At 36.6% G+C, this 19,318-nt stretch overlaps 1 protein-coding gene across 1 annotated transcript; it reads right to left on the bottom strand.

Moving 5' to 3' along the window:
* Positions 1–1,389: 1,389 nt before the first annotated feature.
* Positions 1,390–16,605, bottom strand: LOC139139180 (serine palmitoyltransferase 1-like). Its single transcript, XM_070707992.1, has 14 exons — positions 16,503–16,605; positions 14,807–14,914; positions 13,964–14,055; positions 12,444–12,537; positions 11,654–11,726; positions 11,069–11,201; positions 9,986–10,115; positions 8,446–8,535; positions 7,944–8,051; positions 7,448–7,543; positions 6,482–6,633; positions 5,695–5,809; positions 4,237–4,307; positions 1,390–3,324 (listed from the first exon to the last, which is right to left on the bottom strand). Exons 1-14 carry the CDS (start codon positions 16,548–16,550, stop codon positions 3,219–3,221), a joined length of 1,416 nt encoding a protein of 471 aa, XP_070564093.1. The 5' UTR covers positions 16,551–16,605; the 3' UTR covers positions 1,390–3,218.
* Between the last annotated feature and the right edge of the window lie 2,713 nt (positions 16,606–19,318).

The raw sequence follows: 19,318 nt of genomic DNA, 5'->3' as shown, positions 1-19,318 counted from the left end.
ATAGAATGAAAATTGTAGCAAACAATTCATTTCCATTATCTTACATTCCACCACTCCCTAGAGAGGATTATGGTCAAGCTTTTTGAAAAGCCACATTACACACTGCATCTATTCTGTGCAATCAATATGCAAATCAAATGCAAAAGAAAATAGTTTGAGTGATGCTACTCTCTGATATCCTAGCTTCTCTGTCAGACTGGCCATACTTGCAATTTGAAAGAATGGTATTGGACCAAACTATTCAGCTGGTGGGGCTTCTACAGTTGACTACACAATGACACAATGACATTTCCAACTCACAAGCTGAGTCTATGGTCTGGGATAGGGTTGGGATTAGTGTCTGGTAGCTGACTGTCTGACAATCACACCCTATGGGCACTCTAACAATTCTAAAATTCCTGCAATACAGAAGAGCTCAATTAGACTTTTTGATACTTTAATACATTGTATTTTCCCAAGCTATCCACTGTTTTCATGATTCATGACAGTAAAACATAGTCTGCAAATATTACAAAAGATTTATAAATATGCCCTCGCTTACAATGTCAAAATTGTTTTCTCTTCAAGGTTACTGAACAAACATGAGAACTGATGGTAAAATTTACAAAATCATTAAAAAATTTACAAAAAGCAAATGGTTTGTTGTAGTATATGCATCTACACTGGGTGTTCAAAATAGTGTTACATCAAATCCTTGCAGTTGTCTTGTTTTATGAGGGTATGAGGGTACTTGAGACAGAAGGGGTTTGGAGGGGCAGGGAGGTATGAAGAGTGACAGCGATGCAACATTTCAGTATACAAGAAATAAATGCATAGACGAAAGTAACAGGATAGTTGAATTAGTAAAACCCAGATGGGAATAATGAAGTTTATCTTCATGGTTGAGGTATGTGCTATGAAATAGATGACAAACAAAACAGGAGAACTGTAAGTTTACTTTGGATCCAATAGGTTTCTTGAAAGGATGAAAATAAAACAGAAAAGAAATGTCTTGCATTGCTCTGACATTTGTATGCAAGTTTGAGATGGCATGGGTTCGGCAAGTGTTACAGATTTACAGCTTATGCTTCCACTGTCACCTTACAAGCAGGAACCTGAGCTCAGGAACTCTGGAACTTGAAGCTCAATACTGCATGGAATTTTAATAGCATTTGCATAATCATAAATCTTTTTTTTGAGAAACAGCTGATACCGGTATTATTATGCGGCATCCTTCATCAGATGCTGAATAATTACTGTTGCAACAAAATATTCTCCTTGCCTGATCATGTGACATAAAAACACTATACTCATGGGCATGCTGGGAAACAGAAACAACTCTGACCTTGTCACCTTTGCCCTTTCTAACAGTAAGCATGGTGATTATATGATCTATCGTTATGAGATGCATATGAGTACAATTGCATGTTCTGAAACAAACAATTTTATGGAAGTAAATTCTGAAATGAAAGTACATAAACTACAGAACTATAAATCTACAATATTCTAGATCTTTGTCTCTTCTGACAGAAACAAATGCAAGTAAAACTGGAATGACAACATGCTGTGAAAACAAAATGGGTAGAAAAATGTGTCATGAAAATATCAAAATCCTCAATAGGTAAATTGTTCATATATTGGAAGATTGTTATCATGATTATGATAAAAATTATTCATTTGGATTAGTTTTTTAATTCATTTTATAGCGTTTCAATGGAAGCTGTGCCATACGCAGAACTGAGCACGGAGACTGCCAAATCTCCAATGCTGACATCTTTGTGGCTTCAACTTGCCATACCTTGGGTGCAGTGACCGAAGTCCACAGCTCAGCCCCTGTGGATAACCCGTTGAAATGTGATAAATAGGATTTCCACATTGAGCATCATAAGAGGTGGGCTTGAAGTCTGGACACTGCATACTGTTCCAAAATGATCAGATGCATTAATGTAAAAAAAAAAGTTTGCTTGATGTTGATCACAAATGGATCAATTTACTCAGACAGTCTAATTACACGGCAAAAAAACACTTTAAATATGACAGATCATAGACCCTTGAGTAAACTAGAGGGCCTATGATTAGAAGTAAAGCACTGTGATTGCATACTTTTCATAGGGAAAAACAAATCTAAGTCCAGACATGTTACCCCTGATTTCTGTACAATGGTTCTGAACACAGCTTTGGAGACAATAGGACTGCACCACACCTCTGTGGTGAACAGCATCGGAGGGATGACACTGCCACAAAAAAGCAGCAAGAGTTTAAATAAAAGGGGTAATCACTAACACAGCAGACTCTGAACCTTTTCAACAGGTCAAAGGTCAGTTTGAAACATAATTAAGGTAGTTCGTGCCTTACAAATGAAAGACTTAAACTTTTGCTCATACTTTCCAAAAATAAACTTTCAACCATTCTCTTAAAATTTCAAGACTACAAATCAGGATCCTGTGCAAATTTTTTTACTAGAGAAACAAATTACCAAAGTGTTACCGATACTAAAATTCAAAATGGCCGCCATCTCTGTGTTATCTCTATGGCGGTAATAAATTCCCAATTTTCACAAAACCAAACCAGTGAATACTTTATATACTCAATAAGCTTCAAAATGAACCCCAACAAGTGATGGGCTAAAAGTACAATGTAAAAGTTTGAGAGTCCTATTATCTGTCCCCATTGCGTATCCTACCATAAGCTACATTGAAATGGTTTGGACGCTGCTAGGAAACAGTTCAAAAAGATATCTAAGTCCTACTGGTGTTATATCAGTGAAAACCACTATTTCAGATGGTACAAAAATAAGAACTTCCCTCTGCAACATAAAAAAATTCTTTGTCAACCCCAGAAAGAGCAGACGACATCTAGTATTTGAATTCTGTTAACCCTTTAACTGCAATACTTTGGTATATCTTTTTTTGTTTTCAGTGAGGTGGGACAACCATATTCATGAAAAGGATAACTTTGGGGTGACCCACCTGCCTGTGTCATGAAATCTGCTGACAAACTCTAATTTAAATATTTGCCAGGTCATGATCTAGAAGATGAAGGATTTTGTGTAAAAATTTCCCCCTAATGTCCACTGTACTGTCAAAATCATGATCTCGTCATGGTTTTCAAAACAACGGCCACCAGTTTCATATTATGCAAAGTGTTATCTTTAAATTAGTTTGTCAGAAAGAAACCCATCCAACATCAAGGTACAAAGGTACACTGGTTTGGTATCAAAGTCCTGTAACAGAGCTATGTTATGATGACAGCTCATCCAGTACACTTTTCGTGACTTCCCTGATGCAATCTGCTGCATGCCTTATGTTATCCTCGCTGAGTTCAGTTGTCACGGCGATACGAATACTGAAAAGAGGAGAAAATACACCAACATGAGAGTAACGTCCTAACAGGCTTCTTTATAACCAGTACATTTAAATTGTTGAGCTTTTGAGTTTCCACCGTTTTTGGCATGTCTATGGTTGTCACATGATTTCTTAGGATAGTAATGATGTGTTGCTGAAACAATTCAACAACAAAGTTGAAAATAAAGGTACACCTAAACAAGGCAACAACTTAGCCCTTTCAGTGTTGTAATTTTTCCAACCAAAATTATAGTGCAACATTTTACCAATTATTATGAATTTTTCTGTAATTGTTTTGATAATTTTGGACTAAAAGGACATCATATTTTGTTGGCTACAGTTTCTTATCAAAATTTTGGCAAAAATCTGAAAAAAATTGAGTGGAGTATATTTTGTGAGGCTGACAAAAATTGACTTTGGTGCTCAAAGGGTAAATGATATCAGTACCACAAACTTGGTGATTAGCTTGAAGTGTTATTCTCAATGTGAAGATGAATAGATTCATTACTAGGAAAGGACGTGGAACAGACGTACATCAACAGACCCTGGAAAAACTTCTAGGTATGGATTGACCACCTGGTGGCATTTATGAGTGCTTATTGTATACTTTATATAAAAGGGCTGATTACAGGAAAGCATTTAGTCAGCATTAAAGATTACATGAGCCTGCATTGAAAGGTGATACATGCCTACAATGTAGTACATTAACGCAAGAGAAAATACTTGAGATTTCTGGTCTGCCAACAGCGCCCTCAACGGTCTGACCGGGCAGTTGCCCATGAAGTTGTCAATGTATTCAATAATGGGCAAACACCAGTGTGATAAACCAGAAGCAAGCACAAAAGAAGGATCACAAGAAGGATAAGGATTTTATGGAAGATGTAAACTATTATAAATAAATGTCTGATCTTACCCTGGTGGGGGCAGAAATCTTTCTTCCTTCAAGTAATTAGGATGGATCATAGCAACGCCAGCTTCCATTGCCTGCAAGCACACAGAGATTGAGTTATTGGATGATACAATGTTTGACAACAAATAGAGTAATGCTATTGATGTACAATTTTTTAACAAATTTTTTCAAAGAACTGAGTCTTCGAAAATTAGTAAAGTTTTCATTTGTCAATGGAACCCTCTGAAGTGGCTACAGTTTGTAAAGCAGATTTCTGCTAGATATACAGCATTCTATTTTTGCCAAACTTTTTTTGTGATTGGTCCATTTCCTCGTATTTCTGTAAGATCAGTCAGTGTATTTGTATAACAGATGCAAAATTCTTATAACTGATTACACCAAGCCCTCTGACCACAGGGGAGCCAGGGAAAGACAAACAAATGAGCAAACAAACCAACAAACAATAAATAAATAAATAAACAAAAAGCAAACAAACATATTAATAAACATATAAATAAGCATACAAATACATGAATAAATAAAAAACAAAAACACAGGCAAACAGAAACAAATAAACAAACAATTAGTAAAGTTTGTCACGGAGGAAATGATATCGTCATGACTTTAAAAATCGCCGGAAAATTGCTTTCTTTTTGATCACACATTCATTTTATATGTTGAACATGAGAGCTCCATTCATGTCCTTCCCAACTGGTATGGATTTTTACTCATTTGCGGTGAGACGGTCATTTTATGTGCGGTAGGAAAAAATATATCACTGGCCAGGTCTTGGCGTGAGCGGCCATTGAGTCACCTCCCTTTGGGAAGTATAGGGAGTAGTGGTACTGCCGTCGCATGTTGACAGTTGCATGAGCTATTCAGTCAATCATTTCAATTTTTTTCAATATTTTTTCAGTATGCCACTGTCTCTTACACTCACACACATGCATGTGTGTGTATATATATATTATATACAAATATATATATATATATATATATATATATATATATATATATATATATATATATATATATATATATATATATATATATATATATATATATATATATGCGCGGGTGTATACATTTGTTTATTTATTTGTTATTTATTCAACGTTCTATGATATTGTTTGTTTGTTTGTTTCTGTTTGTCTGTATTTTTGTTTTTTATTTATTAATGTATTTGTATGCTTATTCATATGTTAATTAACATGTTTGCTTTTTGTTTATTTGTTTGTTTGTTTGCTTGCTCGTTTGTTTGTCTTTCCCTGGGTCCCCTGTGCTCTGACAAGCTCTTAGTCAACCTAGATATCATAAATGTACCGTGTACTAGACAGAAACAAATATTATCAAAATCTCTTACTACTACACAAATTGATGGTTCTTTCCTGCAATCATTCTTTGAGTTATCATGGGGGTTGTATAAATTCTGCTGAATATGTACATGCTCTGAACACTGAGTAATTTAACATGATATCATACTTTGTTGACAATCGTTTTCAGGATTGCATTCTCCTCTTCCCTGGGCATGCTCTCTTCAAGACGTAAAAACTGCAGGGAAGACTGCGGAACACTGGTGACTTTGAAACCTGGAATGCTGAAGATTCATCAGGGGAAAAGGATTAATGGGGGTCATCTTAATGACCAGCAAGATTTACACTGTTGAATCTATATATATATCTCACTTTTTCAAAACACTTTGCATCCTCCAAATGAAAGTCAGATTGTGTGTACTTCAAAGAATACATGTTGCTCTTTTCTGTAATTTACAGAATGCGAATCGAATGTGGTAAAGAGGGTAGCAGAAGAGAGGGGGAAACAAATACATACAGGATGGTCAATGACATCATAGCAAACATGTTTGGAAGGTAAAAAGATCAGTTATGTTAATACAGACATCTCACATCTACAAGCCACTGCAGATGTCGAAATTCCTCTTTATTGTAAATGGAAGGTTTCTGGAAGGGCATGCTAGGGGAATAGGAATTTGAACATATTTGTCAAGAACATCCAGTTTGCCAAAATCAAGGAAAGTTTTTGTGTTGATCTGTATAATTGAGATACTTTACACTAAAATCACACACTCCTAAGTTCAATCTCGTCCTCTTGTCTGACATGACTATCACCATAGCAACTACACACACATTCCATCAGTCGCTACCTTCGTTCAGTGAAACATTAAAAATATACATTTACAAACTGAAAAGTTACAAATTCTGAATGACTTGTTGATTTCAAGAATACGATAAAAGGAGAGGTTCTTAATTACCTTGATAGGAGTTCATGCATGAGTCTACATTTGTTCTGAAGCTGGGAAAACATATCAGGATTTTCTTCCATGAGGTTGAGAGATTCGATGGCAGCTGCCGCCAGTAATGGTGGCAGTGATGCAGAGAAACAGTATCCAAGTCCTGCAAGTCTCTGTGACAATGAATAATGTATGATATGCTAATCAGCCATTCTGTCATAGATAATGCACACTCACAAGCATATCTGCTCCACTCACTCACACTCATGCCAGGTTGTGCGTATTTGCATAATAATACGAACAGTCTGTTTTGAATGTAAATGACAGTGTCTTACCCATCGGAAGATAGTCCCTGCCATATCATGTATGAAAGCACAAAGCTTGGCGCTTTTTCCCATGATTCAAAATACAGTGAGTTGATAAAGCCCTAAAATGCAACTTCCACCACTGTTTTTATATGTTTTTGTAAACTATCGAGCGAGTTACACATAGTGAAAATGCCTTTTCCGGAATAAGTGACCCAAAAGCCAGCACATATGTAAAAATAAGCCTTGGTAAACTTCTCGTTTGAGGGATCTGACTACAAGCAGTATTATAAACTCAGGTGAAAAATAACAAACTCAGTCTAAATTTCAGTTGGTAGCAGCTAATGTCACATTTGCTGATATATTTCATAACAAAAAGTTTAACCTACTATCAAGATCAATCCAATTAAACAAAGGACCATCTAATTGTATGATGATGATGAATGGATTGCAAGGCCACTTGAAAAGTTTGTGATCAGTCAGTGGATATACTGCAATAATTGTTCAAGAGACAGTCATGTATGAAACAGATCTGCTCACCGTTTTGTGTGAAATGAGAAGTCTGAACACTGTTATTTGAAAAGTCATCATATTTTGGCTCAAAGGTTGAACTGTACTTGTACTGTTTGTGTACATTGCAATGGTCTGAGACAGGGCAAAACAGATAGATAATGGTTGTTACCTGATGGTCAATCACAAAGGTTGTACCGCAGCAAAATCCACCAATACTGGCCAAGGAATTTTCCATGGATGTTGTGATCATGTCAACTTCTTCTACCTATTAATTGGGAAACAATTAGCAGAGTGTACAGTCATCTACAATAGATGTTTATAATAGTTGTGTCAAATTCTCCTGTGGCCCTTGAGTAAAACGTGCAACTCCACATAAAAGTACAGCTAATAATCGGATTGAAGTTTGAAATTCTAGAAACATAATGGAAATCATGAGGATAATAGCAAAATCTTGTATGGTTAAAAGTAAGAAACTCTGTACTATTAATAATGTCAATAGTTGGAATGAGTTAAATATTTCTGACAGAGAGATTACAGGTTGTCATGGAAACTAGTTGAGGAATCTCTGAACTACAAGCAGATGCATGAACACTTGTGGAGGCAGATTTCATCCATGTACACGTTTCTGAAGACTTTGCTGATGTGGTGGAAGAGCACAAACTTACCGGAACATCAAAATATTCTGTCAGGCCTTTGCCATGAGCGCCTAGCACACCAAAGGAGATACTCTCATCCATGAAGAGACGCACTTTGTATTTGTACTTCAACTGCAGCTGTCGTGATGAAAACAATGCTGTCAACTGGTGTCCGCAAATCTACTTTCTTGCTCTCTATGTTTGTGTTGCTAAGTAAGCCAAATACTTCAAATGGAAGCTACATTTCCCCCATATTTGAAATGCGTCATCAATTCCAAACAGCTATTTTCAGTTTGGCACACTCTGAGATTCAAAAGGCTTTTGTCCATGGAAAATATCACAAAAGATTGTACAGTTACAATAGGGGAATCTTTGCTTTTCAGCAAAATCACAGATAAAATATGATGTATTCATTTGAGTTTTGCAAGTCTGGATAATAACCCAATACTGGAGTCTTATACTTATCTATAAAATTCTTATATTAATTAGATAACAAAAATCTGAAATGTAAATGCTCTTAAAACACACTTACCAACTCTTTCAATGGTGCAATATCACCGTAATTTGTATACAATCCTTCAACAACGAGAAATCTCCTCGTCACCTTGGCTTTCTTTGGATTCTGGGGACAAGGGCAAGTTGAGAAATGTAAAACACACTGAATCATGCAGGGTCCATACACTCACAGACAAATAAAATTCAAGGTGACTTTCAAGGACTTTTTCAGCAAGTTTCAATTTCCAAATGCCATTTTCCAAGTAGCATTTTTATGAATTTTATCATTTTCATCTATCACGACTGACAATTGTGCAAGTCTGGAATATTTCCGGTGGCCGATCATTTTCCAGGACTTTCCAGGACCTAAGTTCATTTTCGAGGATTTTCCAAGGACATTCCAGGAGGCTTTAAAATTCACGGGGTTTTCAGGACTTTCAAGGAACTCACAGACCCTATGAATGTATTTGATTGGCAGGTTGAGTTGTCAATGCACGCCCTATGAATTTGTCTTGTGAAAGAATGAAACAATTCAATATAACATGTAACATGCTCTCAGAGAGTGAGTATATAAGTGGACACAGACAGCACTTCAATTAATCATTAACCTAGGGAGTCATTAGAATAAGGATTTGGAGTACAGCACATAGCAAGAGGGCGCTAGTCACACATAAACCTTTTAGGTTTGTATCACAGGTTTGTGTAAGCTAATCTGCACTTGTGTTGCACACTCTTAAGTCATGGGATTCCCCTACTAGTGTAGATCACCGTCCCTCCACCCACGAGGGACGGTGTGTAGATGTTTGCTAAATTTTACGATTTCTTTTGAGATTAAAAGTCAACATAATTACAGATGTTGGCTTTGTCCTTCACTTGTGTCATTTGATGCAATATTCACTGAGGGGCTTTATGAATGGCTGAGTATTAGGTCCATTGCTATGCAATTCAACTGCACCTTTCATCAGGTTCATCAGGTACATGTACTTGGTGTGAGCTGACATAACTGACCTAAAGGTTGGGGGATGGGATTGGGTGAAGGGGATTGATTAGCTTTGTGGTGTTGAGGATAAAATCTCTCTACTGAAGTTTAATACCAGCAAAAATGGATTACTGGTAGTGTGTGAGATGCCTACCAACAGACAGTTGTCCGTTTTCACAACCCCTAAAAGATCTTTACCATCCCTGTATTTTTCAAAGCTTTGTGGTTTTTCAAAATTTATCATTTTGCTGTCGGGAAAATGAATGTGCTGACATGGAAATATGTCACAGTAGTAATTCATCACTTTAGAGAACATAACTGGCTGTTACAGAGTGTTTACCAACGTGTCAGATTTATACCACTGTCAGTATTACCAAGCAAGACCATGATAATAGCCTACTGGAGTTAGAGCATAAATTATTCATTCACCGGGATTTAATTCACTGGTTGACTTATACATGAAATGAGCTAAATATGCTATTGTATTCAAACCAAATCAGTGATTTTACATCCCAGTGAAAATATCTCAAACAATAAAACAGTGAAATTATATCACTCTGATACTTATCAATTTTAAAGTATTTCAACCTTCTTTTACCTTTTTGTCTTCTTTTGCTTGTTCAATGAGAAGCCTTTCCAAGTCTTCCATGTCATTGTGTTTAAAGAATTTCAAGTTGCTCCTGGAAGCAAGCAAACCCATCTGCACAGCAAAGCACACACCTTGATCACTGTAAGGACACAAAAACACATCGTGGTTCGTATTGATGAATCCACTGCGTACAAAAGGAGCTGAAGTTGCCAGTAAACAGGTACATCTAATGCTTGGATCATAATTTATTCATATATTGAAAGTGTATACTGCCTCAGAAGTTTTTAGCCAGTTTGGTCGGCTGAAGCTCTCCACTGTTATTGAATAATTTCCAAACAGCCAATCAGCTACAAGGATAGCCCTAGTTTAAGACTCCTAAGTTGCTGTAAGTGACAATCTGGCGATCAGACTCAACCTGCAAAGCTCTGCATATCTGCAACAGACCAGCGCTAGTTTCTGTCTGTAAATCTGAAGATAATGGATCACTATCTATAGAGAATATTTCTGTACATTGTTGATCATATACACTGATGTGGAGGCATAAACACTTTGTGATATGATATGTAATTACTGCATGGAGGTGGGCCCTACAACTTGATTTGTTTTAACAGGTTTGGTATTACCTCTGAAATAATACAATGAACCAGAGAGTAAATTTTTTGACAAGATTTCATTTGACGATGAGGGGAAGGAAAGCACCTATAGGAATTTGATTTTGCAGGTTTCATTTTTAACAGTCTCTGCCCAGTATGTACAAGGAACATGAGAGAAATATGAAAGAACCGTTTCATCTGTAAATATTTTGTATTGTAACAAGACATTAACCATTTGAGTGCTGAATTTTTTCCACCGAAATTTCAGTGCAACATTTTACCAATTTTTATGAATTTTCCAGTGATTCTTATAATAATTTTGGACCAAATGGACATCAGTTTTCAATGGCTACAGCTTTTGATCAAAATTTCAGGAAAAATCTGAAAAAAAAATTGTCTGGATCTAAAAAGAATTGTCTGGGATTATATTTTATAAAGGTGACAAAAAGTGACTTTGGCACTCAAAGGGTTAAACGACCTAGTAAGGATGGAAACGTACCAAAATATGACATCTGATCTTTTGGCATAGGCTGGGATGGCGCTCGCTACTGTAGAAAACCCATAGGAATACAAAATAGCTTCTTCTGTTTTCATGTACTTGGCTAGTCTATCTTCAAGCTCCAGATGGATGTCTGTGAAAGAGGTAACATTCTTGGTATGTCAGATACATGTAATGTTTGATTGAAATCACCCACGTTGTACATGTGCATCAAGGAAAAACAGCAAAATCAAGTAACTGTCGTCTTTTCATCAAAAATTTGGTGACCATATCTATTCATAATTTGTCAAACACTTTGTTCGCTTTGACTACCAGTAATCACATTTGACACTTTGGGTATTGCACATCTACAAGTCAATTTTTGTACTACACCTTCATCTGTCTTGATTCCAAAAGTTAATTTTCTGTTAAAATTTTTCTTTCTGTGACTGAGCCTGGTCAAAATCTAAATGTAGTACAATACTCATGTGCTCAAGCGATTGCAATTGAACACAATTTTTGAAGCAACAGAGTAAAAATTGACAAGAGCTGACTGGGCATAAAAATCAACTGCACTATTACAGTGTAGTAGGAATGTGTACTGACCTACTGTTCCATAAAATCCTCTGGGCCCACAGGAGCCAACGCCATATTTCTGTAAAGCTTTTACTGCCCCATTCTATGTAAAATAATAATAATGTATGTTATATTTTTGACAAATAAGATTTCTATGCAAGTAAAAAAACTGTTTTGTTTCCTATTAGTACACCTTATCTAATGTAAGAATGATTGTGTAACAAGCAAAGCCTATCGGAAGGATCAACTGTAAACAGAACTCACTGGAAAAAAGACTTGGTCTTTCACTGTTCTGTTTACATCAGTTCCGTATTTGTTAATCCCAAAAGTTTGTGACTAAAATAGTGAATCACGAGGAATAAAGGCTAAAATTAACATTCAATCAAATAACCAATAAATGTAAAAACAAAAGCTTATGATGTTATTTTAATACCCTCTTACATTTCAATCAAATTTTGAACTTTTTTGTCAAATATCCAAAAGTCTCATTGATTCAGTTCAGAGAAATGGTATAAAATATAACTGAGGACATTGACGGGAATATTGAAAGACTTTACACTTTATATTTTTTAAACTAATGTCATGACCTATTTTTTTTTTATCTGCAGAAACACTGGACAGTGAAAAATCACGAAAAATACTTACAATGCAGTCACTCAAGCCACTGTCTTTTTCATATGCTTATTCTTTTAAAAAATTTTTACAAGATTTATGTCCTGCAACATTTTTGTACATTTTTCACAAAGGTGTAAAAGGATATGGGAATCATGACTGGAAACCTTGTCTTCCCACAATGAACAGGAAGCAATCAGTGACCTACCTCTACAGGTTTTTTCCCAAGCATTCCAAGAAAGTTGAACGTTGCTAGATTCAGACATTCTTTGCCATCTACTGTAACATGGGCGCCTCCTTGCCTGTTGGGCGAGATGTATAAACCATGAAATCAAAACTAGTCTGCTAAAATCACGTACATTAAGCAATAAGAATAAGAGAGACAATCTCGTTCGAAAGGGGAAAATATTAAGAAGAACACACATAGCTAGGTGACAATAACTGATACATAGGCTTGAAATCAGTCTGCACTACAACTATTTAATGAGAACACTCAAGAGACAAAATCATTTTATTTAAATTATGTTTCAAGAAACTGAAAAAGATTCAGAGTAAATTGGACAGGAGGAAGACTTGTCACAATTTTTTTGGTTTTAAATGCCCTTGTGTCCCATCCTTTATCTACATGTAATCTCATCATAAAATAATCTGGTCTCTTGAAATGAGAATTCTACTACATGTATTTGGACAAAAAGGCTGCATGATTTTAAAATTATGACTCTGTGGCAGGTGTGTATTGGAGCTTTACATGTAAGAGACGGTATAATTCCACGTGGCCACAGCAGCAAGAATTTGATTCTCACAAAAAAATATTGAATTTTTAGACCTATACCAGTAGTCTGCCATCTTTCATCTGATGTTATATGAAAGTCTGTATTGAAAGAGCATTGAAAGAACAAAGTTAGTAGAGAAGTACACATTTTCAGGTCTGTTCAGCTGGTTGTGCATTGTATTCCTTTATTGTGTTTTTACGTACTCTTTCCAATGTGACACGCAAGTCCTTTGGACAGCGAAGTTTCCTTTATTTTAGTCTTTATGTTCACACGATATTTTGACCTGATCTTTCTGTATGCATACCACATTGATTTTGTCATAGGGAAGCCCAAGTAACTGTAACTTTTGACATATTTTGTTCTGTGCATCAGCTGCAGTTTCTTGGTTTGCTCTCTTGAGCATAATGAAGAATTAATATTCATTCACCAACCTAGTCTACGGTTGAATGGATGGCAATGATAATTAATGAAATTCCTCAGGTCAAAAACATGAATACAAGTCATGCATGAATAGGCTGTTGGCAGGCCTGATATGAGGTGTTCCAACACATTTTACTCAAGCAGACCTATGGATTCTTCTTGATAAATAGAAGGTTTATGGATTCTTGTTGATAATTAGAGTAATGATTATATGATACTGAAAAAGTTGTCAAAAGTAAGTCAATGGATGGCATGTATAAAATTCCAATATCAATCCCTTGACAACCTTAAACTCTGGATATTCAAGAAATATTTTTTATTCCTTTAAATTAATGCATTAATTCAAGCAAGGTCCTATGAGTGTTCACAGAGTGTTCTACTGCCAGGACATTGTGATAGTCAAGGGGGGTTACATGTAAGTGAAAGCCCTGCATTTTCTACAACACACACTAAAGCATGTTTTTTCTTACTGTGCAAAACATCTACAGAACAGTAAAGTCACTTCAAGTTGAAAATTCAAGAAGCCTGAACTCACTTTGATACTACTTTGTAGTTGGCTGCAGACCTGTCGACCAGTTCAGGAACAAGTGGTTCCGGCTCCCATTCCGCTACCAGCTGATCTTTTTCCTGCAAGATTTTGATACCAATACCATGACATCATTATTTGTTGCCCTCTAAGGGGGTGGTGCTAATAAAAGTAATATTGATGATGCCTGTGTCAAAGGCGAGAGTATCATCAGTATTACCGTCATGCACATTAGCCCCAACTTTTTGAATATGTCACATGACTAAGTTTAAGACAATCGCAATAACTGAATGATACATGAGGTGCAATAACACACACTATAACTTTTAATGTTTTTTGGTAAACCCTTTTTAAGTTCAAATCATTCAAAGTTGCCATAAAGAGATGCCCAGACTCATGTCTGTGACACATACAACTGCAATACACATGGATCACTGTACCAGGTGACGTCAATAAAAATTACAATGCTTGCGCATTGCACACATCTCAAAGGCACGTCGGTGAAAATCATGTTTATGTACGTGTTCTGGGGTCTTCAAATAGTCAGTCTGTTTAAATGTGTTTTATGGGATATGCTATGCTTTACAGGGTTTATACAAACTGACCTGATAGGGATATAGTAACATTGCAGATGTAAGGTTAAAAGACACACTGGTTGGAAAGTTATTGGAAGCATTAAAATTTGACAAAACGAAACGTTCGATGGAATGCCCTTCCCTAAAACAGAGCTTTCCATGCAGATGCAAATGTATGCTGATGTCCATGTAAGAGTTTCAACTATTACATGTACACTGTACTGTCAGTATAAATATAAAACATATCGTGGTTTGTGTGTGCGACAGCAGTACTTACGGCTTCAGTAAGTTGATCACGCTTGCTGGGTTTGTAGCTTCTCTTGAATAAAAGGTAGAAAATCCCCAAAATCAATACTGCTTCAAATATAATATGATATAGTGGTGCCTGAAAAGAAATAAAAATGTGAAATTGAGTATGAATAACTTGAGGGATAAAACAGACTGTTCTTGATGCCTGTCCGTGTATTTGTACTTGTACACTACCAGATTATACAGAATGGAAGCTTTTATTTCTGGTCAAAGTATTCAGTTAAACATGGGCGTAAAAAAAATTGCAGATGACATTGTACATTCAGACCTCTAGGCACTTACTTCACTCATGGCGCCCTCGATAAAAGCTAGCATTTCCAGCACCAAGACCTTACAAATACTACAATATTTTGGTCAGGAATACACTGGGAATCAGTGCCTATGATATTTAACTGGTGATAGGTCAGCCAGCAGAGTTCTCCACATGGGGATTTTGAAGGGCACATGGAAGACCCCGTTTTATGAGAAATATATTTACATGTTATTACCATACAAAAGAATACATTTTCTTGACAAAAAAATCTGCAAACCATACATTGATATGTAGATTGAGCCCTGTTTTCCATGCTGTCGAAATTACTGATTAGTAATAGTATGTGAATTTTGTGAAAATGCTTGTGTCACTCATGAAAAATGTGTTGAGTGTTGACTGTATCTGCAATCAAAATATGTGTTTGGTCGAATAATTATTTGAAAATGATTGATAAGAAATACAATTGTGTACTCATTGGTATACAATTACATTCTGGTATTGGAAAACATGCCTGGTAATTCAAAATATAGCATTCCGGTGTAGAGTACTATCAGGCTGTGAAGTGTTGACATTGGCTATTTTGATGATTATGTAACCATACATGTACCTTCATCAAATACTCATGGATGTAACATGCTCACGATCATATAACAGTTTTGCCCAAACGCACATTAAAGCATTTGTTAGTCGTGGCGGGTTGAAATTATTTCGGCCATCAGCGACACTGACATCCCATCATTTATGTATTTGCTGTAACGAAGCGGCTTACTGAAAGACTGCAATATACTTTTAATGTGTTTCAAGTTGTGGCACAGCATGGTTAGCAACACACAGCAAACAGTGCGTGCAGCCGACATTTTCAATGATCAAAACTGTGGAACCGGTGGTGTTAGCAGTGGGAATGACCTGCGGTAGCACACTGTATGTATCTCCATGGGATGACAATAGACATACCATGGAGGTATGGCACATACTTATTTCGGTGTTTCAATTCATCGGTACTGTTTACTGAAATGCATCATGAAGGGTGGGATGAATATCGAAGTGCGTTTTGTGTTGTGCTGAGTTCATTATTCGCGCAAGAAGTTGTATTTCCTCTTATAATGTTGCGATAATTTTAGTTTAAATACCAGGACTCTTCTCTTTGCAAAAATAAATTCACAACACGAGTGGAGACGTCACAAGCCGAAAGGTGTGACAATAAATGATCTTATCAAACGCACAGCGGGCATGGAGGACGAGGGATACAGTCAATGAGTCAGGTCGCGGTTAGATAACACGACTCCCATAATCATTTGCTGTCTCTGATTACCAAAAGAAGACGGTTAGATACAAGCTTAGACAGACTGACACTAAAGGACACAGTCTATAGAGTGTATGGTGTCGTAATTAATGAGACACAATGTGTTACCTTTTGAAAGGCCTCAATCAGCTCATCGTACGTCCAACTATCCACCATCTTGAATTCCGATCATTATGCATGACCAGTGTCAAAGGTCGAGCTCTTGTCCTTTGATTGGCTAATGCGGGGAGAGGAATAGGTCATCAGAGTTTGCGTTGCCGCACGGCGAACACCAGCATACGCCCAAGCGTGGCCCAAACATATCTCCAATAGAATTTTCATTCTGGAAAACAGCTCCCTTATCTTCCATATCTCTTTAGATGGAAAGAAGCCGATAATGTAGAATTCATCCAAAAAAAACCCCAAACAAACAAAGCAAATCATATTTTGAGAAAATTCTTACAATGTCAGGTATGAAGCCCTCCTAGGGCTCGAAATTAACTTTTTTTCCTGATAGTCCGATTGGGCTACCATTTTCTGAAGTTGGTAGCCCAGCGACAAGGTCTGGTAGCCCATGCATGAATAAAGAGGTTTCTTTTTGTAAAGGATATTTTTATTTATATCTAGACAATGAATGATTTATTTTGCATGATTCTATCCAAGAAGTGAATTTTTTAGTCATTTGACATCGATACCTGCAGATCATAGCCTCAGGAGAACGGTATACCATGGAGGTAGTAGAGAAGGAGTCACAACTAGGCGGAGATCAAAGGGACCATGTGTTTTGCCGCTGTTTGCCTTACTAACTACTCCATTCTCTACTACCTCCATGGGTATACCATGTACAGTGGACAACGGTGACGCCTCAAAGTTTCACGAATTATTCACACATACGCAGAGCTTATATGCAAATTTTGATGTTAGCAATGACAACGACTTTTCTTGAACTTTTAAGTAACTTTAAGTAGAGCAGTAGACTTGGTTCAAGTCTGTGATTTTTTGATGTTTTAGTGGAGTGGATGCGAAGATTAGTGTTTTATTTTCATGTGAAATACATGAGTGAAGTGGACGCGATGAGTGGGGTGAACGCTATACAGGAGAGTTTCAACAGCAATCACAGACTTTGCTTTCTTGCTAGGTCTGCGTTGCTATAAATTATTCATGAGATGACGTTTTATTTACTTATATATTATTCATAAGATGACATCTCTGTACTGGGTGAATCCGGCAGAAACTTATTCACTACTGCGCAGTCTCAAGTTAACGCGTTCAATCGCTGGGAAAACGTGGCCAGGCCTGCCAAATTCGGAATAGGTTGTACGAAATTGGAGAGACACAAGAGAAACTATTATAAATGAGTTTATTTTTTAAAAATTCTCCGACTTGAACCAAGTCTAGTAGAGCAGTCTCTGTACTGTGAAACTTTCTGTGTTTAGATTACAAAGTTTCCAGTAGCAACTTGGAAGTGATGAGTGACAGTGTTTGCCATTTATATTTTATGAAAAATAACAAATCTCATACGATATCTTTTTAAGCTATTGCTTACTTGAATAACGTAATAAAGGTACTTTTCCAGACTGTAGGGAGCGATTAACGGTTTGTGTACAGAATTAAATTATTCAAGTATTTCTACAGCAAGGCTGTGGGAAGGGGATCAAGACAGCTTGTTTGACTGTATGATGAGAGATAGTTCTTCGGCTCTGGTCGTATGGAAAGACAAGAAACTGAATTTACCAACGATATGAAAATTTAAGAACTAAGAATCTAGTCTATACAAGGATTTATATTTATCTTTCTTGCACACTACAAAGATTGAGGTACAAGCGAGATTACTGTATTTTCTGGTTGGTAGTTTTACTTTTTGTTGTTGTTTTGCTCATTTAACACTTCTTTTGTTGTGTTTCGCACCTCCTGCGACCTTTTGTTCTCCTGTGTACATACCTTTTTACAGTGAATAATTATGTGGGTACGTTTGTTTTGGGTCACAGTCCTGTGATTCAGTTTTTGCACGGAGCACGGTTACCGTACCCAAACGTGCATGGGGATACAAGCAAGATGGTCTTTGCTTAGATTTCTAGTTTTCGAAAACTGATACTATATACCATTGATCAATTTAGGAATACAACCTATTGCTGTAATGTTTACCATTGAAGATCAAAACGGCGGCTACTGTCTTGCAGTACCGACACTGATAGTTGCAAAGGCGCCTGATATATTCATGAAAGCAATAATACATTACATTTTGTGCAACAACTTCTCTAGGGCTCAATGTGTTCAACTTGAACGGTGACAAATCAAAGACTTTTCCATTATCATACCGTATGGTTGGAATAGTGGAATCAAATGTAAGCATTAATTTGTCAAAATTGGTTAAATTGTGAATGATCAAGGGTGGAGGTGGGCTGAACCATCGTGGCGCAGTGGTAGAGTCCAAGCCTTTGGAACCATAGTCACTAGAAGTCAGGCCGATTGAATAGAGTTCAATACCCGCACAGACCCACCTTGATGCAGAGACACTTGGCACACCTCTACTTTGTACAAGCTACCAAAGACAGAGCAAGGCGAAAACCAGGCCCGAATACGGCCCCGAGTCTGCAAAGCAGTCTGTAGTCATTTATTTTTATTAAAATGGAGACAGTGGTTTCCATGATTGGTATAGTGTATTTTTTTCTTTAAAAATATAACTTTAATAAAAACTTTTGCTTTTATTCTTGGAGGTAGAAAGTTATAATATATACTTTGTTTTGCTTTCATGACCCATTGTCATTATAACCTTGAAAATGTGATGGAAAAAATGTGTGCAAAAGTTGGAACAACCAGGAAAACTCTTTCCATGTAGGATATCCCTATCTAGGCTAGCTATTGATTAAACAAGAAAGTACTGTTACTGTATTACTGACATCAAAGACATATTTTCAAAAAAGCAACATTTGAAAATATGACCA

This window comes from Ptychodera flava, chromosome 8 (genome assembly GCF_041260155.1).
Source record: "Ptychodera flava strain L36383 chromosome 8, AS_Pfla_20210202, whole genome shotgun sequence".
Taxonomy (NCBI): Eukaryota; Metazoa; Hemichordata; class Enteropneusta; family Ptychoderidae; genus Ptychodera; species Ptychodera flava.
Note: the sequence above shows the minus strand (reverse complement) of the source record. Positions and strands in the feature narration are given on the sequence as shown.

What these genes read in the sequence shown, in the direction of transcription:
- LOC139139180 (XM_070707992.1), bottom strand. Translation starts at nt 16,550, where the DNA reads ATGGTGGATAGTTGGACGTACGATGAGCTGATTGAGGCCTTTCAAAAG. An exon ending in GTGATCAACTTACTGAAGCC is followed by an intron (nt 14,056 to 14,806) that starts GTAAGTACTGCT and finishes AAAATCTTGCAG; the next exon opens with GAAAAAGATCAGCTGGTAGC. An exon ending in TTGCACCATTGAAAGAGTTG is followed by an intron (nt 8,052 to 8,445) that starts GTAAGTGTGTTT and finishes TCATCACGACAG; the next exon opens with CTGCAGTTGAAGTACAAATA.